The sequence below is a fragment of the Electrona antarctica genome (genome assembly GCF_951216825.1).
Source record: "Electrona antarctica genome assembly, chromosome: 3".
Classification (NCBI taxonomy): Eukaryota; Metazoa; Chordata; class Actinopteri; order Myctophiformes; family Myctophidae; genus Electrona; species Electrona antarctica.
The window spans coordinates 937,031-957,880 of record NC_136808.1 but is presented as its reverse complement, the minus strand read 5'-3'; the positions used below and the strand labels follow the sequence as shown (position 1 = coordinate 957,880).

At 43.6% G+C, this 20,850-nt stretch overlaps 1 protein-coding gene across 1 annotated transcript in view; it reads left to right on the top strand.

Moving 5' to 3' along the window:
* Window positions 1-3,092: 3,092 nt before the first annotated feature.
* Window positions 3,093-20,850, top strand: part of slc9a5 (solute carrier family 9 member A5) — a gene marked incomplete at its 3' end in the record, with an annotated part of 43,137 nt that continues 25,379 nt past the window's right edge. Inside the window, exons 1-5 of the mRNA XM_079497417.1 lie at window positions 3,093-3,189; window positions 17,408-17,710; window positions 18,125-18,288; window positions 18,923-19,001; window positions 20,834-20,850. The exon at window positions 20,834-20,850 is cut by the window's right edge and continues 161 nt beyond it. Of these exons, the coding sequence (XP_079353543.1) occupies window positions 3,108-3,189; window positions 17,408-17,710; window positions 18,125-18,288; window positions 18,923-19,001; window positions 20,834-20,850 (645 nt within the window). The 5' untranslated portion in view covers window positions 3,093-3,107. The remainder of the gene's footprint in view (window positions 3,190-17,407; window positions 17,711-18,124; window positions 18,289-18,922; window positions 19,002-20,833) is intronic.

The following is a 20,850-nucleotide window of genomic DNA, read 5'->3' as shown; positions in this document are numbered from 1 at the left end:
TACAGTGTGTGACAGACAATCTTCATGAAAATAAAGCATTTTTTCCACTTCAAATGCACAGAGCTGCCTTGGACCCTCTTTAAAGTTTGCCACCTTCTTACCTCCTTCCACATTGATTTGTACTGCCCCTGAGCCACCGCCACCCCCGTGCTTTGTGCTTTTTAAACATTATATTGGATTGGCCTGATCTTGTAGAACATTCTAAAGCCTGCAGGAAGTATTACTGATGAGTTCTGGGACGAACAGTGATGCAGTAAACTCTTAACTGCACCTCTGAGTCATTTTATAGCTGCCAAGTAAGGACTTCCCACCCCTTTTTCCCCTCACTGTATATGTTTCTTTTCCCTTTTTACCTCCCTTATGATGAATTCCTGTTCTGTTCTTTGACTATATATAGAAGTGTCTATTTGTACGTCTCTAAATGTTTTGATGAATTGAACAAGGTGGACCCTCTTGTAAACAAGTGTAATGCTTAATTAGGTCGTCCACTCACAGTTAACAGTCTTTGTATTGCGTTTGTGCTTGAAATGTACTGTAATTCTGCAAACTGTTAATACATATTTCAATCAATCAATCAAAACTCTAAAGGCCAGTCCAGTCCACACATCACCACTTCTCACACACCAATTTCAACCATCATCCCCAATGGCAGTTGCATTGGTGTGGACTGGCCTTAAAACTGTTTTGTTGCAAGGTGTTGCGACTATAGTTGCATAATTGGTGTGGCCTGGCCCTAAATGCAGTGGTTCTCAAGCGTTTTAATGTCAAAGACCTCAGTTGGCTGCAGACCCCCATCTTGAAACTAATTTGTAGGCTACCATAAGAGTTTTTCACAATTTCTTTTAAAAATTATTTAGCCGCCCTACATATATTGTTCCAAAACAGAACATCAAAAATAATTCTCAATTTTTTTTTTTTTAAATCAATTCAAAATGTTTCCAAAATAACCACTGCTCTATTAAATGTGACCAACTGATCTGTCATTTGGTTTGCCTACTAGGAGGAATGATTGATTGATTGATTGAAATATGTATTAACAGTTTGCAGAATTACAGTACATTTCAAGCACAAACTCAATACAAAGACTTAACTGTGAGTGGACAACCCAATTAAGCATTACACTGTTTACAAGAGGGTCCACCATGTTCAATTCATCAAAACATTTAGAGACGTATGTCGTATCTGATAGACACGAAACACTCGAAATACTGCACAGAGACACTTAACCAAAAAGCTGGAGAGCAAGAGACTTGTGAGACGGCAGCAGACAGCGTGAGATGTTGTTCCTTGATGTTTATTTCAACGCACAGCAAAGCATACAGGCTCCTCCGGCGGCCTTATGCCGTCCCAGACTGACTGACCATTTGACATAGAAATCTAACAGTTTAAGTACATTTACACAGACAAGAGGTGAGAATAGAGGCGTGTTCACAGCTCTTCTGAAGACAAGATGCTGACCCTTTGATCAACCATTCCAACAGTGACCACTTTGAACCACTGTCCTAGGTGTGAATGTCCTTTGGGTGTGTCACACAGGAACTGAACTCAAGACAAAAGGCACAGTAAAAACAAACCATCGACACCCCTGTCCTTGAATACCAAGAGACGAACTGACTAGTAGTTTGCCTAATTAAGTCAGCCAACTTTAGTCCTACTGAACAGGATCACCTATTCACCATATGCCCAAGAACATGAGATATTGTAAGAATTATTGTTTCCATATTCCACACGTACAAATAGACACTTCTATATAGCCAAAGAACAGAACATTCATCATAAAGGAGGTAGAAAAGGGAGGACTTGGGTTTAACTCTGCATATTTATTATGGTAATAAAGTACATAGGCTAGTCATAGAGTGTTTCTTTAAACGACAAATCCTTAACGGGACCTGGGTCACGTGCCCTACACGCCCGAGTACCGACCGAGCCCCCCATCTACCTCGGAGGAGAGGTAGTACCTTTCCTCACCGACTTTTTTTTAGGCACGACACCGGCTTGTTACAAAACAAACGGTGACCAATCGAATTCTGTGACCCCAGAAAGTGTGTAGCTTGTCGATGTTTTAAATATCTATTATGGTATTGGTAATGGCGATAATTAATCATGGCTCGTTCGTTCAATTTACGTTGAGAAATGGTGAACTTTTGACTTAAGCAGATTTTTTTTCCTTCCTCGTAGCATTTTACATTGACTTTGATTTATAAACCAGCTTGACAGCCAATAAATGAGCCGTCTGGTGACTTTTACCCCTCCCTGTCACCTTTTGTTAGCTCAAGATTTAAGCTCTCGCTAAATTAAAATCTACAAATCTTAAGCTAACCTTTTGTGCTGCTGTTACTGTAGCTACAGCTAAAGAACGACTTTACCTAACATGGGGGAAACGGCAACCACACCACTCTGTAGCCTATAAATAAAACGCAGAATTCCACAGGCCACCGATGTCGCTGTAACACCGTCCGCGGCGACTGGACTGACTTAGTGCGTGCGTGAGGCAGTGAGCACAGCCGCCGGTGTTTCTTCTTGTTGATACAGTAAACTAAAACCGGACCGGTCAGCCGTGATGACTAAATAATATAAACCAAGTTGAGGAGAGAGAGAGAGAGAGATGGACCACCAGGTTAGAACACATGACACCGCTGAGTGCTGAACGGTTACAACCGGGTTAAAAGATGCTCAGACTCGCGGCGGCGACGGTCCTGATCCTACCGGGGCTCCTACCGGGGCTGCTGGTGCTGCTCGTTCTCCCACCGGCGACGGCTGACCTTTACGGGACTGAAACGGCGCCGGGGCTGGAGCTCGGCGTCTCAGCCCGAGGCTACGACTACCACGAGCCGTCACCGACGGCGCCTCTTCTCCTCCGGTCTGGAGGAAGAGGAACGGAGGCCGGTGGAGGTGGTGTCCCCGGCGGTGTCTCCTCCTCCTCCTCCTCCACCCCAGCCCTGCCGGGACCGGGAGACCACCATCAGGTCGGTTCGCCAGGTGTCGCCTTGACCCGGACGGCGGAGGAGGAGGCGCCGTCTATCGGCGGCGGGGATGAGGCTGAGCACACCGGGGAGGAGGAGGAGGAGGAGGAGGAAGGCTCCCATCACCGCGGTGGTGGATTCCGGATGGTCCAGTGGGAATGGAGCTATGTCCAAACCCCGTACATCATCGCTGTCTGGCTGCTGCTGGCCTCTTTAGCCAAAATATGTAAGTAGCCTACTGTACTACAAGTATGGCTTTATATTGGCTTCTAGTTCTACTACAGTAGGATTATACTTTACTCGTCTATTGGTGCTGACCAAGATATACAGTAGACTCTTGGTCTTGAAAAAGACCAAGAGTCACTAATGATGAAATAAAACTTGGAGTAAATTAACTTGTTGATAGACATCCCTCCCAGACAGCCACACAATGCAAACAATGCAAAGCAACAGGTGCGCATGCTGCGTGTAGCGTGCTGGCAGACGGTGGATATTCGATAGGATGGTCATTGGTCTCTGTTTTGATGAATTGAACAAGGTGGACTTGTAAACAAGTGTAATGCTTTATTGGGTCGTCCACTCACAGTTAACAGTCTTTGTATTGAGTTGTGCTTGAAATGTACTGTAATTTTGAAAACTGTTAATACTGTCAATCAATCAAACTCTACAGTAGGCTACTACTAGACTACAATATCTCCCCATTCCATACCCAATTTCACTCTAATCCAACTGTTTATCACTTCTATTAAACTTGTTTGAAGTTGAACTTCATTGTCCTTAATTGACCTCTCAATTGGCTTTACTGTGATCGATCCTGTCAGATGCAATAACCTACATTACAAACAAACAATACTGTAATAAAATGAAACACCACCAGACACGTTATTTAAGATAATTTTTACCTACTACCGTATATCTGACTGCAAAGTTAGATACTGTATCTGTTCTTTATTCTAGGAGGCTTAAATGTAATATCTATAACATTTTTTTAATATTTTTTAAATATTTGTTTATTTACACATGCTCACTTACTTGGCAGTGTAAATGTATGTTTGCCATGGCAATAAAGCCTCTCAAAGAGTGAATTGAGAGCGAGAGAGAGAGAGAGACAGACAGACGGACGAGATAAGTCATAGTCTGACACCTACTCGATGTTTGTAAGATCACAGATTCATTGATTATTTATTGTTGATTATTGAAGTGCACTGTTGGTTGATAGTAATGTTTCTGAATGAGGAACTGTAATAATTATTTATACGGAGGGAGACAGGAAGTCTCCCTGACTCTCACTCTGTAGAGAGAGGGGAGGGTGGGGGGGTGGCAGTAAAATGTTGCTTATGAGATTGGACAGCTTGCTTTATCTAGAATACTTTAGCATAGAGCCCACTCTGCCCACACACAGCGCTCTCACACTCTTTCTCTCTCTCTCTCTCTCTCTCTCTCTCTCTCTCTCACACTCAACACTCTCACACACACACACGAACACACACGCACACACACTCTCACACACACACACACACACACACACACTCTCACGCACATCACTGTCACATAGTCCTGTTGACGTAACAATGGCTGTGTGGAAGTGTGTGTGTTGTGTGCGTGCGCATCTGTGTGTGCTCCTCCCAAAGAAGAGAGGTCCACTCCCCCTGTTGTATTGAGACTTAACTGTACAGCTGAGAGGAGACAGTGTAGTAGTGAATACAGGACAGACTCCCCCTGTTGTATTGAGACTAACTGTACAGCTGAGAGGAGACAGTGTAGTAGTGAATACAGGACAGACTCCCCCTGTTGTATTGAGACTAACTGTACAGCTGAGAGGAGACAGTGTAGTAGTGAATACAGGACAGACTCCCCCTGTTGTATTGAGACTAACTGGCCTTTTCTTAATTTCTTTTTATATACCTTATTCTATTTTTGTGTGTATGCTTTCATGCTGTGCTTGCTGTCACTCAATGTTATCGTGTTGTAGCTGTGACTACGTTGTTGTTTATTTTTTTACCCTGTTTTGTAAAGCACTTTGTGACTATGTCTTGAAATGTGCTATATAAATAAATTCATTATTCATTATTATTATTAACTGTACAGCTGAGAGGGGACAGTGTATTAGTGAATACAGGACAGACTCCCCCTGTTGTATTGAGACTAACTGTACAGCTGAGAGGGGACAGTGTAGTAGTAAATACAGGACAGAATGCGTATTCTGTTGTATTGAGATTTGAGACTAACTGTACAGCTGAGAGGGGACAGTGTAGTAGTAAATACAGGACAGAATGTGTATTCTGTTGTATTGAGACTAACTGTACAGCTGAGAGGGGACAGTGTAGTAGTAAATACAGGACAGAATGCGTATTCTGTTGTATTGAGACTAACTGTACAGCTGAGAGGGGACAGTGTAGTAGTGAATACAGGACAGAATGCGTATTCTGTTGTAATTGAGACTAAACTGTACAGATGAGAGTGTAGTAGTGAATACAGGACAGAATGCGTATTCTTCATACTAACACTACAATATATTAGCTAAAGCAGGGGTGGGCTAATGTTAATTTTCAGGATTCCAATTAAAAAATAGCAAGAATTCAAGATTTCAATTCGAATATAGCAAAAATAGCCAATCTACAAGCTTGTAGCTTGAGCTTGTAGATCGGCTATTTTTGCTACGACAGTAATATATGGCCCTAGGGAGTGAGTGTGAAAATGTAGTGGCCCTCTCCATCGTCAAAGTTGCCCACCCCTGAGCTAAAAGCATACGTGTGGGCCGGGTCATAATAACCGATACACTCCATGTGGATGTCAGCATCAACAGACAGCTAAGAGTCTTGCTGAGTCACTGCTGCTAAGTACCAAAAGATTACATGCTAATACTGCACTGTATATACAGGAAATGAAGACGGTGTAGAATACACAGGAAACGTGTGAGAGAGGGAGGGAGGGAGAGGGGGAGGCAGAGGGAGAAGGCCTATTCATAGTACTCCTCCAGTTTTGTGATAAGGTGACGTACTGACCACTAATTTGGTTAGTGAAATCAGACTGAACTGAGTGGTGCTGTAGTACTGTACTGTATTGTACAAGCCCTCCTCCCTGGCGCGTGTGTGTGTGTGTGTGTGTGTGTGTGTGTGTGTGTGTGTGTGTGTGTGTGTGTGTGTGTGTGTGTGTGTGTGTGTGTGTGTGTGTGTGTGTGTGTGTGTGTGTGTGTGTGTGTGTGTGTGTGTGTGTGTGTGTGTGTGTGTGTGTGTGTGTGTGTGTGTGTGTGTGTGTGTGTGTGTGTGTGTGTGTGTGCGTGCGCGCGCGCGCGCACGCGAGACGCTGCGCAACATTGCCATCCAGTGGTATTGCTGAGGTGTTTCAGCTGTCCGTGCAGACACAGGGACACGCATACATAGGGAGGGACGTAGAACCACTCAAAAACAGATTTGTGTTGGGGTGAGCGGTGAGTCGCTTATCACTGCGGCGTGACATCATGTTGTAGTTTTATCTTATCACTGCGGCGTGACATCATACATCATGTTGTAGTTTTATCTCATCACTGCGGCGTGACATCATGTTGTAGTTTCATCTCATCACTGCGGCGTGACATCATGTTGTAGTTTTATCGTATCACCGCGGCATGACATCACATTGTAGTTTTATCTCATCACTGCGGCGTGACATCATGTTGTAGTTTCATCTCATCACTGCGGCGTGACATCATGTTGTAGTTTTATCGTATCACCGCGGCATGACATCACATTGTAGTTTTATCTTATCACTGCGGCGTGACATCATGTTGTAGTTTTATCTTATCACTGCGGCGTGACATCATGTAGTTTTATTGTATCACTGCGGCGTGACATCATGTTGTAGTTTTATCTTATGACTGCGGCGTGACATCATGTTGTAGTTTTATCTCATCACTGCGGCGTGACATCATGTTGTAGTTTTATCTTATGACTGCGGCGTGACATCATGTTGTAGTTTTATCTCATCACTGCGGCGTGACATCATGCTGTAGTTTTATCTCATCACTGCGGCGTGACATCATGTTGTAGTTTTATCTCATCACTGCGGCGTGACATCATGTTGTAGTTTTATCTCATCACTGCGGCGTGACATCATGTTGTAGTTTTATCTCATCACTGCGGCGTGACATCATGTTGTAGTTTCATCTCATCACTGCGGCGTGACATCATGTTGTAGTTTTATCTTATCACTGCGGCGTGACATCATGTTGTAGTTTTATCTTATCACTGCGGCGTGACATCATGTTGTAGTTTTATCTTATCACTGCGGCGTGACATCATGTAGTTTTATTGTATCACTGCGGCGTGACATCATGTTGTAGTTTTATCTTATCACTGCGGCGTGACATCATGTTGTAGTTTTATCTTATCACTGCGGCGTGACATCATGTTGTAGTTTTATCTTATCACTGCGGCGTGACATCATGTTGTAGTTTTATCTTATCACTGCGGCGTGACATCATGTTGTAGTTTTATCTTATGACTGCGGCGTGACATCATGTTGTAGTTTTATCTCATCACTGCGGCGTGACATCATGTTGTAGTTTTATCTTATCACTGCGGCGTGACCTCATGTTGTAGTTTTATCTTATCACTGCGGCGTGACATCATATTGTAGTTTTATCTTATCACTGCGGCGTGACATCATGTTGTAGTTTTCGGTGGTCACCTTATCACCTAAAACTGGAGTAAATGAATAGGCCTAGAGAGGGTGGGCGGTACAGTATGTAGGAGGTGTGTGTGATATTCAGTGTTTTCAGGGAGATGCAGTGTCTGGTACGTGGTTGTGTGTGTGTCTTTGTCGGGGGGTGTGTGTGTGTGTGTCACAGTGTGTGTGTGTGTTGACTCACACTGTATTTGGAAATGACTGACCTTTTCCAGTGAACATGACGCACACACACACACACACACACACACACACACACACACACACACACACACACACACACACACACACACACACACACACACACACACACACACACACACACACACACACCTGCCACAGTAACTGCGGCAGGTTGTTCAAATGAATGTGTTTCTTTCTCAGTCACCCTGTGAAGATTCAACACTAACCTCCAGTTTTTCAGTCTCACCTCATGGTGGTACATTTTACAGTATGTACACATATCTGCAAATGTTGTAAAAATCATGTCCTGACCTGCTATTGTGTATATTCCGTTTGATTATTTAACCTGTTTCTTTTACTTTTTCTCTCCTGCTCGTACTCTATCTCTAAGATAGATCTTCTCATCAAAAACTACAGAGCTGGACACTAGTAACTGAGTAAATGTACTTGAGTACTGTACTTACAAGTACATTTAAAAGCATGTACTTTTTATTACTCTTACTTGAGTAACATTTTGACTGAGCTACTTTGACTTGTAGTGGGGTAAATTTGATCAGGTCGTATTTGTAGATTTTCTACTTACTCAAGAACTGGGGTCGAGTACTCTGTCCACAATAAATTGATTCACTTGTACTGTATGTAAACCTATGATGTGACAATAAAGTTAATGTTGGTTGTAGTGCCCAAAGTCCTGTACTAAAAGGCACTGTGGTATACTGACGGCAAGGAGGTGTTCAGACGTGTGCTTGATAAACTGAAGTCCAAACTGTTCGTTGAATTCATAAAGAAACTATATTTATTTTCACAGCCGATCTGTCACCTCAGCATTCAAACAATCAAACGTCCAGAATACAGACCACAGCTCCTGTTGCACAGTTAAAAACAGTGTGCCTCTGCCAATCAGTAACACCTGCTGCTTGATTGGGGACGCGTTAAATACACGCAGGCAACCTTGGCCATGCCCTGTGGTGACATCATCAAATCATCAATTAGTATAAACCCATAGACATCATATGGCTCTTACATTGGTTCTGATTCTGAAAAAAAACACAATTTCACGCTCCCCCTGGGAGTCGCCCAGGAGGAAAATGCAGGTGTCATAACAGCAATATCCTGAGAAAAGGTGAATAAAATACTAGGCAGGATTAGATTTATACTAGGCACTAGGCAGGGTGCTGGATTAGATTTAGACTAGGCACTAGGCAGGGTGCTGGATTCGATTTATACTAGGCACTAGGCAGGATGCTGGATTAGATTTATACTAGGCACTAGGCAGGGTGCTGGATTAGATTTATACTAGGCACTAGGCAGGGTGCTGGATTAGATTTAGACTAGGCACTAGGCAGGGTGCTGGATTAGATTTATACTAGGCACTAGGCAGGGTGCTGGATTAGATACTAAGCACTAGGCAGGGTGCTGGATTAGATTTATACTAGGCACTAGGCAAGTATAGGCAGGGTGCTGGAACAGATACTTACTAGGTACTAGGCATTGTAGGCAAGTAGGCAGGGTTCTGGTCTGCTGGAACATATACTTACTAGGCAAGTAGGCAGGGTGCTGGAACAGATACTTATAGGCAAGTAGGCAGGGTGCTGGAACAGATACTTACTAGGCAAGTAGGCAGGGTGCTGGAACAGATACTTATAGGCAAGTAGGCAGGGTGCTGGAACAGATACTTATAGGCAAGTAGGCAGGGTGCTGGAACAGATACTTATAGGCAAGTAGGCAGGGTGCTGGAACAGATACTTATAGGCAAGTAGGCAGGGTGCTGGAACAGATACTTACTAGGCAAGTAGGCAGGGTGCTGGAACAGATACTTATAGGCAAGTAGGCAGGGTGCTGGAACAGATACTTACTAGGCAAGTAGGCAGGGTGCTGGAACAGATACTTATAGGCAAGTAGGCAGGGTGCTGGAACAGATACTTATAGGCAAGTAGGCAGGGTGCTGGAACAGATACTTATAGGCAAGTAGGCAGGGTGCTGGAACAGATACTTATAGGCAAGTAGGCAGGGTGCTGGAACAGATACTTATAGGCAAGTAGGCAGGGTGCTGGAACAGATACTTATAGGCAAGTAGGCAGGGTGCTGGAACAGATACTTATAGGCAAGTAGGCAGGGTGCTGGAACAGATACTTATAGGCAAGTAGGCAGGGTGCTGGAACAGATACTTACTAGGCAAGTAGGCAGGGTGCTGGAACAGATACTTATAGGCAAGTAGGCAGGGTGCTGGAACAGATACTTATAGGCAAGTAGGCAGGGTGCTGGAACAGATACTTATAGGCAAGTAGGCAGGGTGCTGGAACAGATACTTACTAGGCAAGTAGGCAGGGTGCTGGAACAGATACTTATAGGCAAGTAGGCAGGGTGCTGGAACAGATACTTATAGGCAAGTAGGCAGGGTGCTGGAACAGATACTTATAGGCAAGTAGGCAGGGTGCTGGAACAGATACTTATAGGCAAGTAGGCAGGGTGCTGGAACAGATACTTATAGGCAAGTAGGCAGGGTGCTGGAACAGATACTTACTAGGCAAGTAGGCAGGGTGCTGGAACAGATACTTATAGGCAAGTAGGCAGGGTGCTGGAACAGATACTTATAGGCAAGTAGGCAGGGTGCTGGTCTGATGGAACAGATACTTATAGGCAAGTAGGCAGGGTGCTGGAACAGATACTTACTAGGCAAGTCGGCAGGGTGCTGGAACAGATACTTACTAGGCAAGTCGGCAGGGTGCTGTCTGGATCAAAAGTCTGTCATGTAAGTAAAATAATCTGTACAGTGTATAGTACACCATAAAAGGCCACTGTTATTACATATTTATTAGAGGAACGTTTGGAGACACCTGGCTCTTTCTCATACTTACCGATATTGGCGCAATAATAATGTGAAGGAGGAAAACAAAATCCAGCAATGAGCTCAATATAAATGTAATATATCTGTATCGGTCGATTTGACCCTGCCCGAATAGGCAGAAAATATACCACCGAATAGTGTATGCAATTAATGCATTCAAATGAGCTGAATAAATGTTTTATGCACCCATAATAGTTATTATTATTTAAGTTAAGTTTGGCCATAACCATTTATTTTGCCATAAATCAGGTAGCTTTAAGGTACGGCCATGACAGCAATGGTAGCAAAAAATATATATAATATTAATCATATTCGGTATTCGGTTTTCGGCCAACTGTTTCCTATATTCGGTATTCGGTTTCGGCCAAGAATTTCCCTTTCGGTGCATCCCTACTTCTACTGTCACCTCTGGGCGATGCCCAGCAGCAATAACAACAGTAATGAAATGAAATGTGGGACAAACCTTCAGGTGAATTGAATTCAGTCAGAGTGAATGATCCCTTAAATTCCAGGTAATTGTTTGTATTATTGTGTTAAGCTCCGACCTGCTGCCTGTGGGGGATTATGTAGCTCAGCTAGGTTCAAACTTCATGAACAAGGCAGGCCAAAGGTTCTTTAATTGGAGAACACGATGATCTGATAGCTCACTATGTTCTCTGATCAAACTGACCTGGCCTCGATAAGAAAATAATACAATAATATAAGACTAAAATAGGGCATGAAACACCATATGAAAGTTCTGAAAATTGTTACTAACCGTTTCAATTGCATTTCCATTTGGGTGTTGTTTGGCATGGAATGGTTTAACCCATTTTGACCTGAGATCAGATTCTAAAAATGTCATGTCAATGTTCTACATCCTGACAGTTTTCTGAAAAAGCTATGTTTCTATATAACAAGAAGGCACTGGAGCAGCTCAGACGATTTAGGCCCTTATTTTATTATAAAAGCGACAACGTTTCGATGTGTCAATTACATCTTCGTCAGGTCATAGCCCGAGGGGGCAACACAGTAAGGCTTAAGTACACACATGGTGCAGGGGGCAGGCCCTTAGTTAGCAATCATTAGTTCATACATATTTTTCACGTGAAACCTAACAGTGAAGAATTATCCAGATGAAAGTTAAAGTGCATTGAGACTATAAATATACAGACTATAAATACACAGGTGTATGTTTCTATGTCAGTCGTTCTTCGATCTTTCAAAAATAGCAGATCTACAAGCTCATAGCGCGCCACCGAGTGGCACACTACGAGCTTGTAGATCTGCTATTTTTCAATAGCTAAAGCATAACAATGCTGACACCAAAAGGGGTTCCCGCCCAAAATGGGTTAACACAATCTGCGCCAATGTCGAGATTTCTCAACATTAAGCACTGAACCTGCCTGTGGCAATGTCGAGAATCTCGTCATTTATTGATTTCTATTAATCCAGAATTAATACTCTTATATTTACCCACTGGTTGCTTCACAGTTGCTAGGCAATGCTTGCTTCTGTGGTGTGGTAGTCATTGAAATCCCAAAACTCATTCCACATATACTTTACCAGTAAGACGCCGCGTGCACGCATCTGCAAGCTTTATAGCTGAGTGAGGCTATTAAAATAGCCAAGAGACCAGATACCTCGACCTTATAAAACTTCACTGGAAAAGTGAATCAAAACCCAAAAGATGAACTCTAGAGAAATTTAGAGTATTGCAAAAGACCTGAAAGGATTTTTGACACAAGACACAAGTTCTTAAAATATTTGTAAGTTTTCTTTAGTAAGTTTTTCTTCAGATCCAGAGCGTGTATACAAATGTAAAGGATAGAGGAGAGAGAATTCTCCTAAGTGCTCTGAATGCCATCACATCATTTTGCACAAACATATATACTGAAAAACATGTCATAGATCAGGATTCAGCTGTCACATTTCAATAGGTTGAAAGGTCCCATCAGAGTAAGATGTCATCAAGCTGTCATGGGCGTCCGATCGTCTGAATCCTGTTTTCGACTTTAATCACGTTCCGTGATTAGCATTCTGTTGATGACTCTTTATCTCATGGGGTGAGAGTGTATGTTTATCCTCATCTTTAAGGGCAAAGTTGTTGTCATGATGTTTTCCATTTCATCTTATTTCCCTTTGGTACAATTGACAATCTGGAGTGGGTGACAGCTGATAGTGGAATTAATACACTCGCAAATATTGATATGACATCACTGTGTGACAGGGCAGTCCTGTGCACCAGATACAAGATACTTTTACAAGGTATTTTTTAACATGGTAATAATAGTAATAGTAATAATGTGAACATAAAATATGAAACAATAAATCATAATTTAAGAAAATACCCATCAGCATCTGCCTGTGTGACAGCAGACCGCTGGGCGAGCGCTGGCGCTTTTGCATGGGGGGTCAGATCTAACCTGACTCCGCCAGATGGGGCAGCAGAGAGTACACTGGGTTCCCCCCCTCCTGCTCCCATCTGGAAACTCTCAGGCAGACTTGATGCCCGGGCACAAAACGGCCTGGCCAATCAGCAGCAGCTAGAGGCGGGATCAAGGCAGCACTGTGTATGGCTTGATCCCGCCTCTAGCTGCTGCTGATTCTGTACTGGCCATATATGGAGCGTGACTTGAGTGTACAGGGTTTGATGTGGTCATATGGAATGTCAGAACAGGTCAGCTCCATATATGGAGATCTTAGGGTGGCAGCGGGGGCAGTGTCTCGAGTTTACAAGGTTTGATGAGGGCCTGTTGAGAACTCTAGTTTTCGCCGGTTGCCGGGCGCGGCTGCACTAATAACTTTGGGGCAGGCCCGTCTAGAGTTTGAATGGACAGGTATCAGAAAAAGGGAGACATCGAAGAGGAAGGACGGGTGGGGAGGATCAACATATGGAATGTCAGAACAGGTCAGCTCCATAAATGGAGATCCAAGGGTTTGAGTTCAGATGTAGAGTTCCTGGCCGGCTCCATATATGCAGAATTGCAGATCTAGGTGATGATCCAGTCTTCTCCATGTATGGCTATCCAGGGTTAATGTACTTTTTGGCCAGAAAGTCATTTGTTTTCACTGGAAGGAAAAAATCTTCTTATGAGGTTTTCTCTTGGCAATATCGGTAGAGGGCGCAGTGGAGTAACAAAGTATTTTTCTTCCGGTGAACAAAAATCCCTTTCTGGCCAAAACGTACATTTTATACGTACATTAGAGTGCGTCCACTACTATGGAAAGTAGGCTTTGTAATGCACAACCCGTCTTTGTATTGGTGAGTAGCGAAAACGTTCTTTTTATTTCCGCTACAGAGGAGAGGCTGGTCTGCATTTCATGCGAGGGCAGGAAGCCAAGAGTCCCATAGCCTTAATGCAACGGCAGCAAGGGCATTAGGGCTATGGACCAGAGCTAAGTTTTTGAGTGGTGTAAACCACTCCTACGACTGGCTTTGTTAGTTTACGTGTCTGTCTGTCTGTCTGTCTGTCTGTCTGTCTGTCTGTTCGTACCAAAAAATGAGCATGCATGGTTGCTACGGTCACCCAGTTCACACGGGTGTGATTTCATTACGTCAGACATTACGTCAGACCACAGCTGATCAGTCTATATAAGACCTTACACCACTCAGTTCACACGGGTGTGATTTTTTCTATTGTATTTTGTTTGTCCGTGTTCAAACAGAGCTCTAACAACCGCAGGTGACAAATCTCTTCATAATCATAAGCCTTGATCCCCTGAGTCATACATACACCTATCCAGGCAACCCTACCCACGCACGCACGCACGCACGCACGCACGCACGCACGCACGCACACACACACACAGTTTTCTTTTCAACACCTTGTTGTGTCCAAAATGTTTGTTTGGGGCAGATGCAGTACTGTATCTGTGGTGAGGATGAGATTGATTGATGAATGATGATGAGGAAAAAATCAACATCAGGACAATGATGTTAATCTGCAACAAACCACTGCACACAAGCAAAAAGAGGAACCGACAAGAAAAATCATTTTCACGTGAATACCGTACAACAACCATGCTTTACACATAACACATTAGACATGGACAGCACTTCAGACCAGGGGCGGCAGGTTCCTATAACGGCAGTGGGTGCCCCCCGCCCCGCCCCCCAGCCACACCGCCTCCCTGCCACCCCCCCCTCCCCCCCCCCCCCCCCCCCGGCCGCAGCAAGGAAAAAACCTTTTTTTTTGTACTTTATTTACAGTTTGCTAATAAATACAGTGGTGCGCGCTTTCAGTTCACAACAATTAACGAACACATTAAATTGTTTCAGCATCTTGTTTCAACATTTCAGCATGATCAACAGTAAATAATTAAATTGTTTCAGCCATAAGCGGCGGGTGGATTTTACCTTTAGCTAGGTGGGACGCAGATTTATTTATTTATTTCCCCCAGATGGTCTAACAATCTCATGATTTGACCAATGTATTACCAATCTCGTACACCATTGCTCACGAAAGCAAGATCCTTGACCAAATTACAGCCACTGCATCTTACCTTTTAATTAAAGTAAAAGTAGTCTGAGGAAAGGGAACAGTTCTGTTCCCCGGACATTGTTTTGGGATATTTTTGCTGAGATGGCTCTGTTTGTCAAGTCTCAAGTCAGTGTGGAGATTGGCCGGCGGTGTTGCTGCCCTCCCCTCCCCTCCCGACTCATGGCTCTTTACAGACAGGCCGACGGTACACTACACAGACAGCAGCCTCGCCGCTGACTGTGTTAGTGTTGTGTTGCTGCAGGAGACGGAGTGTGAATGAACCGTGCGGTCACTGGAACAAAGCCACCGTATTAGCATTTGAATACCTGTTCTGTGAACACCGTAAAGGTGTGTGCCTACGTGACAAAATGACCAGGGGGAGGGGATCTTCAGCCTTAATCTCAGTGGGTGCTATTTGCCTTATTCTTTTTTCAGTGGGTGCCCAAGCCCTCAGGCACTCCCAAAGTTGACGCCGTTGCTTCAGACTTAGCGAAGGGCTAATTAAGATAGCCTCCTACAGAGCAACGTGGCATTTTGACCGCTTGCGATTTCTAACAAGTAGCCATTCCTGCATGGGCGGTAGTTCTGACCTCCGCTCAGTCACCACTCAATCAATGCAAAGTTATATGGGGAATATTTCATTTTAGCCAATATAACAAATGCCACAAAATATCTGTACCATTTATCATTTCTGATTGGATGGGCAGCATTTTTTGAGAATTTTAGACCCACCTGAACACCGTTTGCCATCAGTGCGGTTAACCAATAGGGGGCTGATGGAAATTTGGTTACTGTGTCTGTTAGTCAAATAAGGAATAGATAGATAGATAGGAAGGATAGATAGATAGATAGATAGATAGATAGGAATGATAGATAGATAGATAGATAGATAGATAGATAGATAGATAGATAGGAATGATAGATAGATAGATAGATAGATAGGAATGATAGATAGATAGATAGATAGATAGATAGATAGATAGATATAGACAAAAAAATATAATAATTGCCCCTGCCGCCACGTGCAGGGACGCCCGCCCCATATATCCGTGCTGCCCACCCTAGCTAGCCTAGTGTGGCAGGCTAGAACCGACCCTGGCAACAACACAAAAAGACATTAACCCATTTAGACCTGACATCGAAATAAAAAAAATGTCTTCTGAAATAATATATATTCAAAGATTTGTGCCGCATTTTCACAATTTTTCAAAAATAGCAGATCTACAAGCTCATAGCGCGCCACTCGGTGGCGCGCTATGAGCTTGTAGATCTGCTATTTCTCAATAGCTAAAGTATAACATAAAGCTTGCTGTAACAGTGCTTCTAGGCTGAATTCAAACTCGAAGAATGTTTTGGCCTGCCCAAACACAGGACACAACATTCTGATCCTGTTGGATCATGCAATTGTTATAACATCATTTCCATTGGGCGAGACTGCCGACTGCTATGCGTAATCACTAGGTTATGTTGTTGTATAGAACCTGTACACAACAATTTTTTTCCTTTTGTGTTTGTGTGTGTGTGTGTGTGTGTGTGTGTGTGTGTGTGTGTGTGTGTGTGTGTGTGTGTGTGTGTGTGTGTGTGTGTGTGTGTGTGTGTGTGTGTGTGTGCGCGTGTATGCACTTTGCAATGCAGTTTGAAGGTGTATTCATTGCATCTGGTCTGTTATTCTGCCACTGTGCCACAGTAAAAAGCCAAAGGCAAAATTTCCCCATGTGTGGTCAATAAAGAAAATAATCAGAATCACTTTATTTGTCAATGTCTCTACTTACATACATAGAGAATATGAACCCTCAGCCACTTGCAGGGCAACATAAAACATAAAATAATCTAAAACGCATCATACAACACATACAAACGTAAAAAAAAAAAAAACGAATGTGTTTGGCATGCAGTTAATTTGAGAGTTAATAGCACAGTTTGCATTAAAGGTATATTCAGTGATTTCACTTAATTCAAATATCACTTCTTTTTTTGTTTTGTTGTGATAATCCTCCCTACTATAAAGTGTTCTGACCATATAAGGAGTTCCTCCCTGTCCCCTATAAACCCTGGGGGTCAAAAAACCTTAGGTTTCGTGTTTGGCTAGGTGGCCAAGCCTTCATCCAATCAGGATAGAGAGGGGCCTTCCGCCAATCATGATCGAGCAGGGGCGGTTCCCCCACTGTAGTGCGTGATGTTCACATCTTGCGGACCGGGGTTTTTTCCAAATCACCCAAATCACTGAATGCTCCTTTAACTTCTAATCTAATACCATTGTGTGTTTCCTGTTCTTCTCCGTCCAGTGTTTCATTTCTCCCAGCGGTGGACCACCGTGGTCCCAGAGTCCGTCATGCTCATCCTATTGGGCCTGGTGCTGGGGGGCGTGGTCCTCATAGCCAATGAGAAGCAGCTGTATCAGCTGGAGCCCAGCCTCTTCTTCCTGTTCCTGCTGCCCACCATCGTGGGGGACGCCGGGTACTTCATGCCCGCCCGGCTCTTCTTCGACAACCTGGGCGCCATCCTGCTGTACGCCGTCGTGGGCACGCTCTGGAACGCGTTCTGCACCGGCTTCTGTCTGTACGGGTGCAAGCTCTTGGGGATCATAGGTCAGTCAAAGGTCATGAAGGCCAAATCAAAAATGAGACTTGAGTTGATATATATCTTCTATTATTGTTGTTTGGTCATAAAAAAAAGAAACAATGGGCAATTGGGCTGTTTCTACACGACTTCAACCAAACCAAATTTTTTCTTTTCTTTTTTTCTAGATCTGTTTTATTTGGAAAATGTGTGTGGGTGAGAGAAGCCCGAAGGTAAATGCTAGTGTGTTGACAGCGCCTTACAGTATAGTTGTGTATGTACTGGCGTTTATTCACATGCTTCACTGTGTGTGTGTGTGTGTGTGTGTGTGTGTGTGTGTGTGTGTGTGTGTGTGTGTGTGTGTGTGTGTGTGTGTGTGTGTGTGTGTGTGTGTGTGTGTGTGTGTGTGTGTGTGTGTGTGTGTGTGTGTGTGTGTGTGTTAGATGCGAGGGTGGATGCAGGAATGATGGAGTTCCTGTTGTTTGGAGCATTGATCTCAGCTGTCGACCCGGTGGCTGTGATTGCTGTCTTTGAGGAAGTTCACGTCAACGAGACTCTCTTCATCATTGTCTTTGGAGAGTCACTGCTTAATGATGCTGTCACCGTGGTAATGAACCCATTTTGACCTGAGATCAGATTCAAAAAATGTCTTCTACATCCTGACAGTTTTCTGAAAAAGCTATGTTTCTATGTCAGTGGTTCTTCGATTTTTCAAAAATAGCAGACCTACAAGCTCGCCACCAAGTGGCGCGCTATGAGCTTGTAGATCTGCTATTTTTCAATAGCTAAAGCATAACATAATGCTAACACCAAAAGGGGTTCCCACCCAAAATGGGTTAACACACGCGCGCGCATACACACACGCACGTTCACGCACGCATGCACGCACACGGAAATAAAGAAAGAAAGATATACAGAAGTACCAGAATAGAGACGACACAGGAAAAAAAGGCTTAAGTGTTAATTTACACATTTTATTTTTCATATTGTGGGTTACTTTGGTTACAATTTTACAATATCCGGAGATACGTACTGTAAAAGGCTATTTTGTTTTTATTCATAGAGGTTACAGGCCGGTCCGTACTGCTTCCCAATATGAACTTTTCTTTGGGAAGGTCAGGCTTTCCAAACGCACAAGAAACATCAGAAAGACGAAGCGGTCCATTCTTCCATAGACATGTAAAGGTGTGTGTGTGTGTGTGCGTGTGTGCGTGCATGCGTGCGTGTGTGTGTGCGTCTAGGTATTGTATAAAGTGTACATCTCCTTTGTGGAAGTGGGGCCAGGAAATGTTCAGACCGTTGACTATTTCAAAGGAGTGGGTGAGTACTACTATTTACTACTAGTACTGCACTGGTACTACTGCTGGTACTACTATTTACTACTAGTACTGCTGGTACTACTATTTTCTACTAGTACTGCACTGGTACTACTTCTGGTACTACTATTTACTACTAGTACTGCTGGTACTACTATTTACTACTAGTACTGCACTGGTACTACTTCTGGTACTACTATTTACTACTAGTACTGCACTGGTACTACTTCTGGTACTACTATTTACTACTAGTACTGCTGGTACTACTATTTACTACTAGTACTGCACTGGTACTACTGCTGGTACTACTATTTACTACTAGTACTGCTGGTACTACTATTTTCTACTAGTACTGCACTGGTACTACTTCTGGTACTACTATTTACTACTAGTACTGCTGGTACTACTATTTACTACTAGTACTGCACTGGTACTACTGCTGGTACTACTATTTACTACTAGTACTGCACTGGTACTACTGCTGGTACTACTATTTACTACTAGTACTGCTGGTACTACTATTTACTACTAGTACTGCACTGGTACTACTTCTGGTACTACTATTTACTACTAGTACTGCTGGTACTACTATTTACTACTAGTACTGCACTGGTACTACTGCTGGTACTACTATTTACTACTAGTACTGCTGGTACTACTATTTACTACTAGTACTGCACTGGTACTACTTCTGGTACTACTATTTACTACTAGTACTGCTGGTACTACTATTTACTACTAGTACTGCACTGGTACTACTTCTGGTACTACTATTTACTACTAGTACTGCTGGTACTACTATTTACTACTAGTACTGCACTGGTACTACTGCTGGTACTACTATTTACTACTAGTACTGCTGGTACTACTATTTACTACTAGTACTGCACTGGTACTACTGCTGGTACTACTATTTACTACTAGTACTGCTGGTACTACTATTTACTACTAGTACTGCACTGGTACTACTGCTGGTACTACTATTTACTACTAGTACTGCTGGTACTACTATTTACTACTAGTACTGCACTGGTACTACTGCTGGTACTACTGCTGGTGTTACCATGCTGGTACTACCATCACAACTACTACTGCTGGTAATAACAGTGAATACTGTTACTAGTAATACTACAACTATTAGTACTGATATTGATACTACTACTCTCATCTCCTCTTCCTGGTTTCTGTGTTAAAAAGATCACACCCGTGTGAACTGAGGGGCGCTAATATATTAAAGTCTAAGTCATGTTTAAGAAAAAACAAACATTAAACATTGTATATAGGAGGGGCTAGCGCCCCTCAATAATTGACAATAAGATTGGACCCGGCTCGGCCTGCACGGTTCCGTCCACAAGACGTGACTCCGGGGGTCGGAACCGCTACCGTAGGTCTCGGGGTTCCGACAGTGAAATGACGGTTCCACTAATACCCGAGTGGACCCGGCGATTGGCTGTCAGAGCTGTCAATCACCCCTGCTACCCCCCTTTTTTTTACTTTCCGTGTTCGGAACTCAGAATTCTAATAACAGCCAGGTCTATTTGGGTACGGGTTGGTCAAATGGACCCGTGAAGACCGCTAGTTCCTTGTTTTGAGGTCAGGCACAGAGCAGAGGAGAGAGATAGAATTAGAAATATAAGTCCCTCCTCTTTTTTCTCCTCCTCTCCTCTCCTCTCCTCTCCTCTCCTCTCCTCTCCTCTCCTCTCCTCTCCTCTCCTCTCCTCTCCCCTGCCCTCCCCTCCTCTCCTTCCCTCTCCTCCCCTCCCCTGTCCCCTCCCCTCTCCCCCTCTCCTCCCCTCCCCTCCCCTCTCCTCTCCCCTCCTCTCCTCTCCTCTCCAGCCTCCTTCCTGATAGTG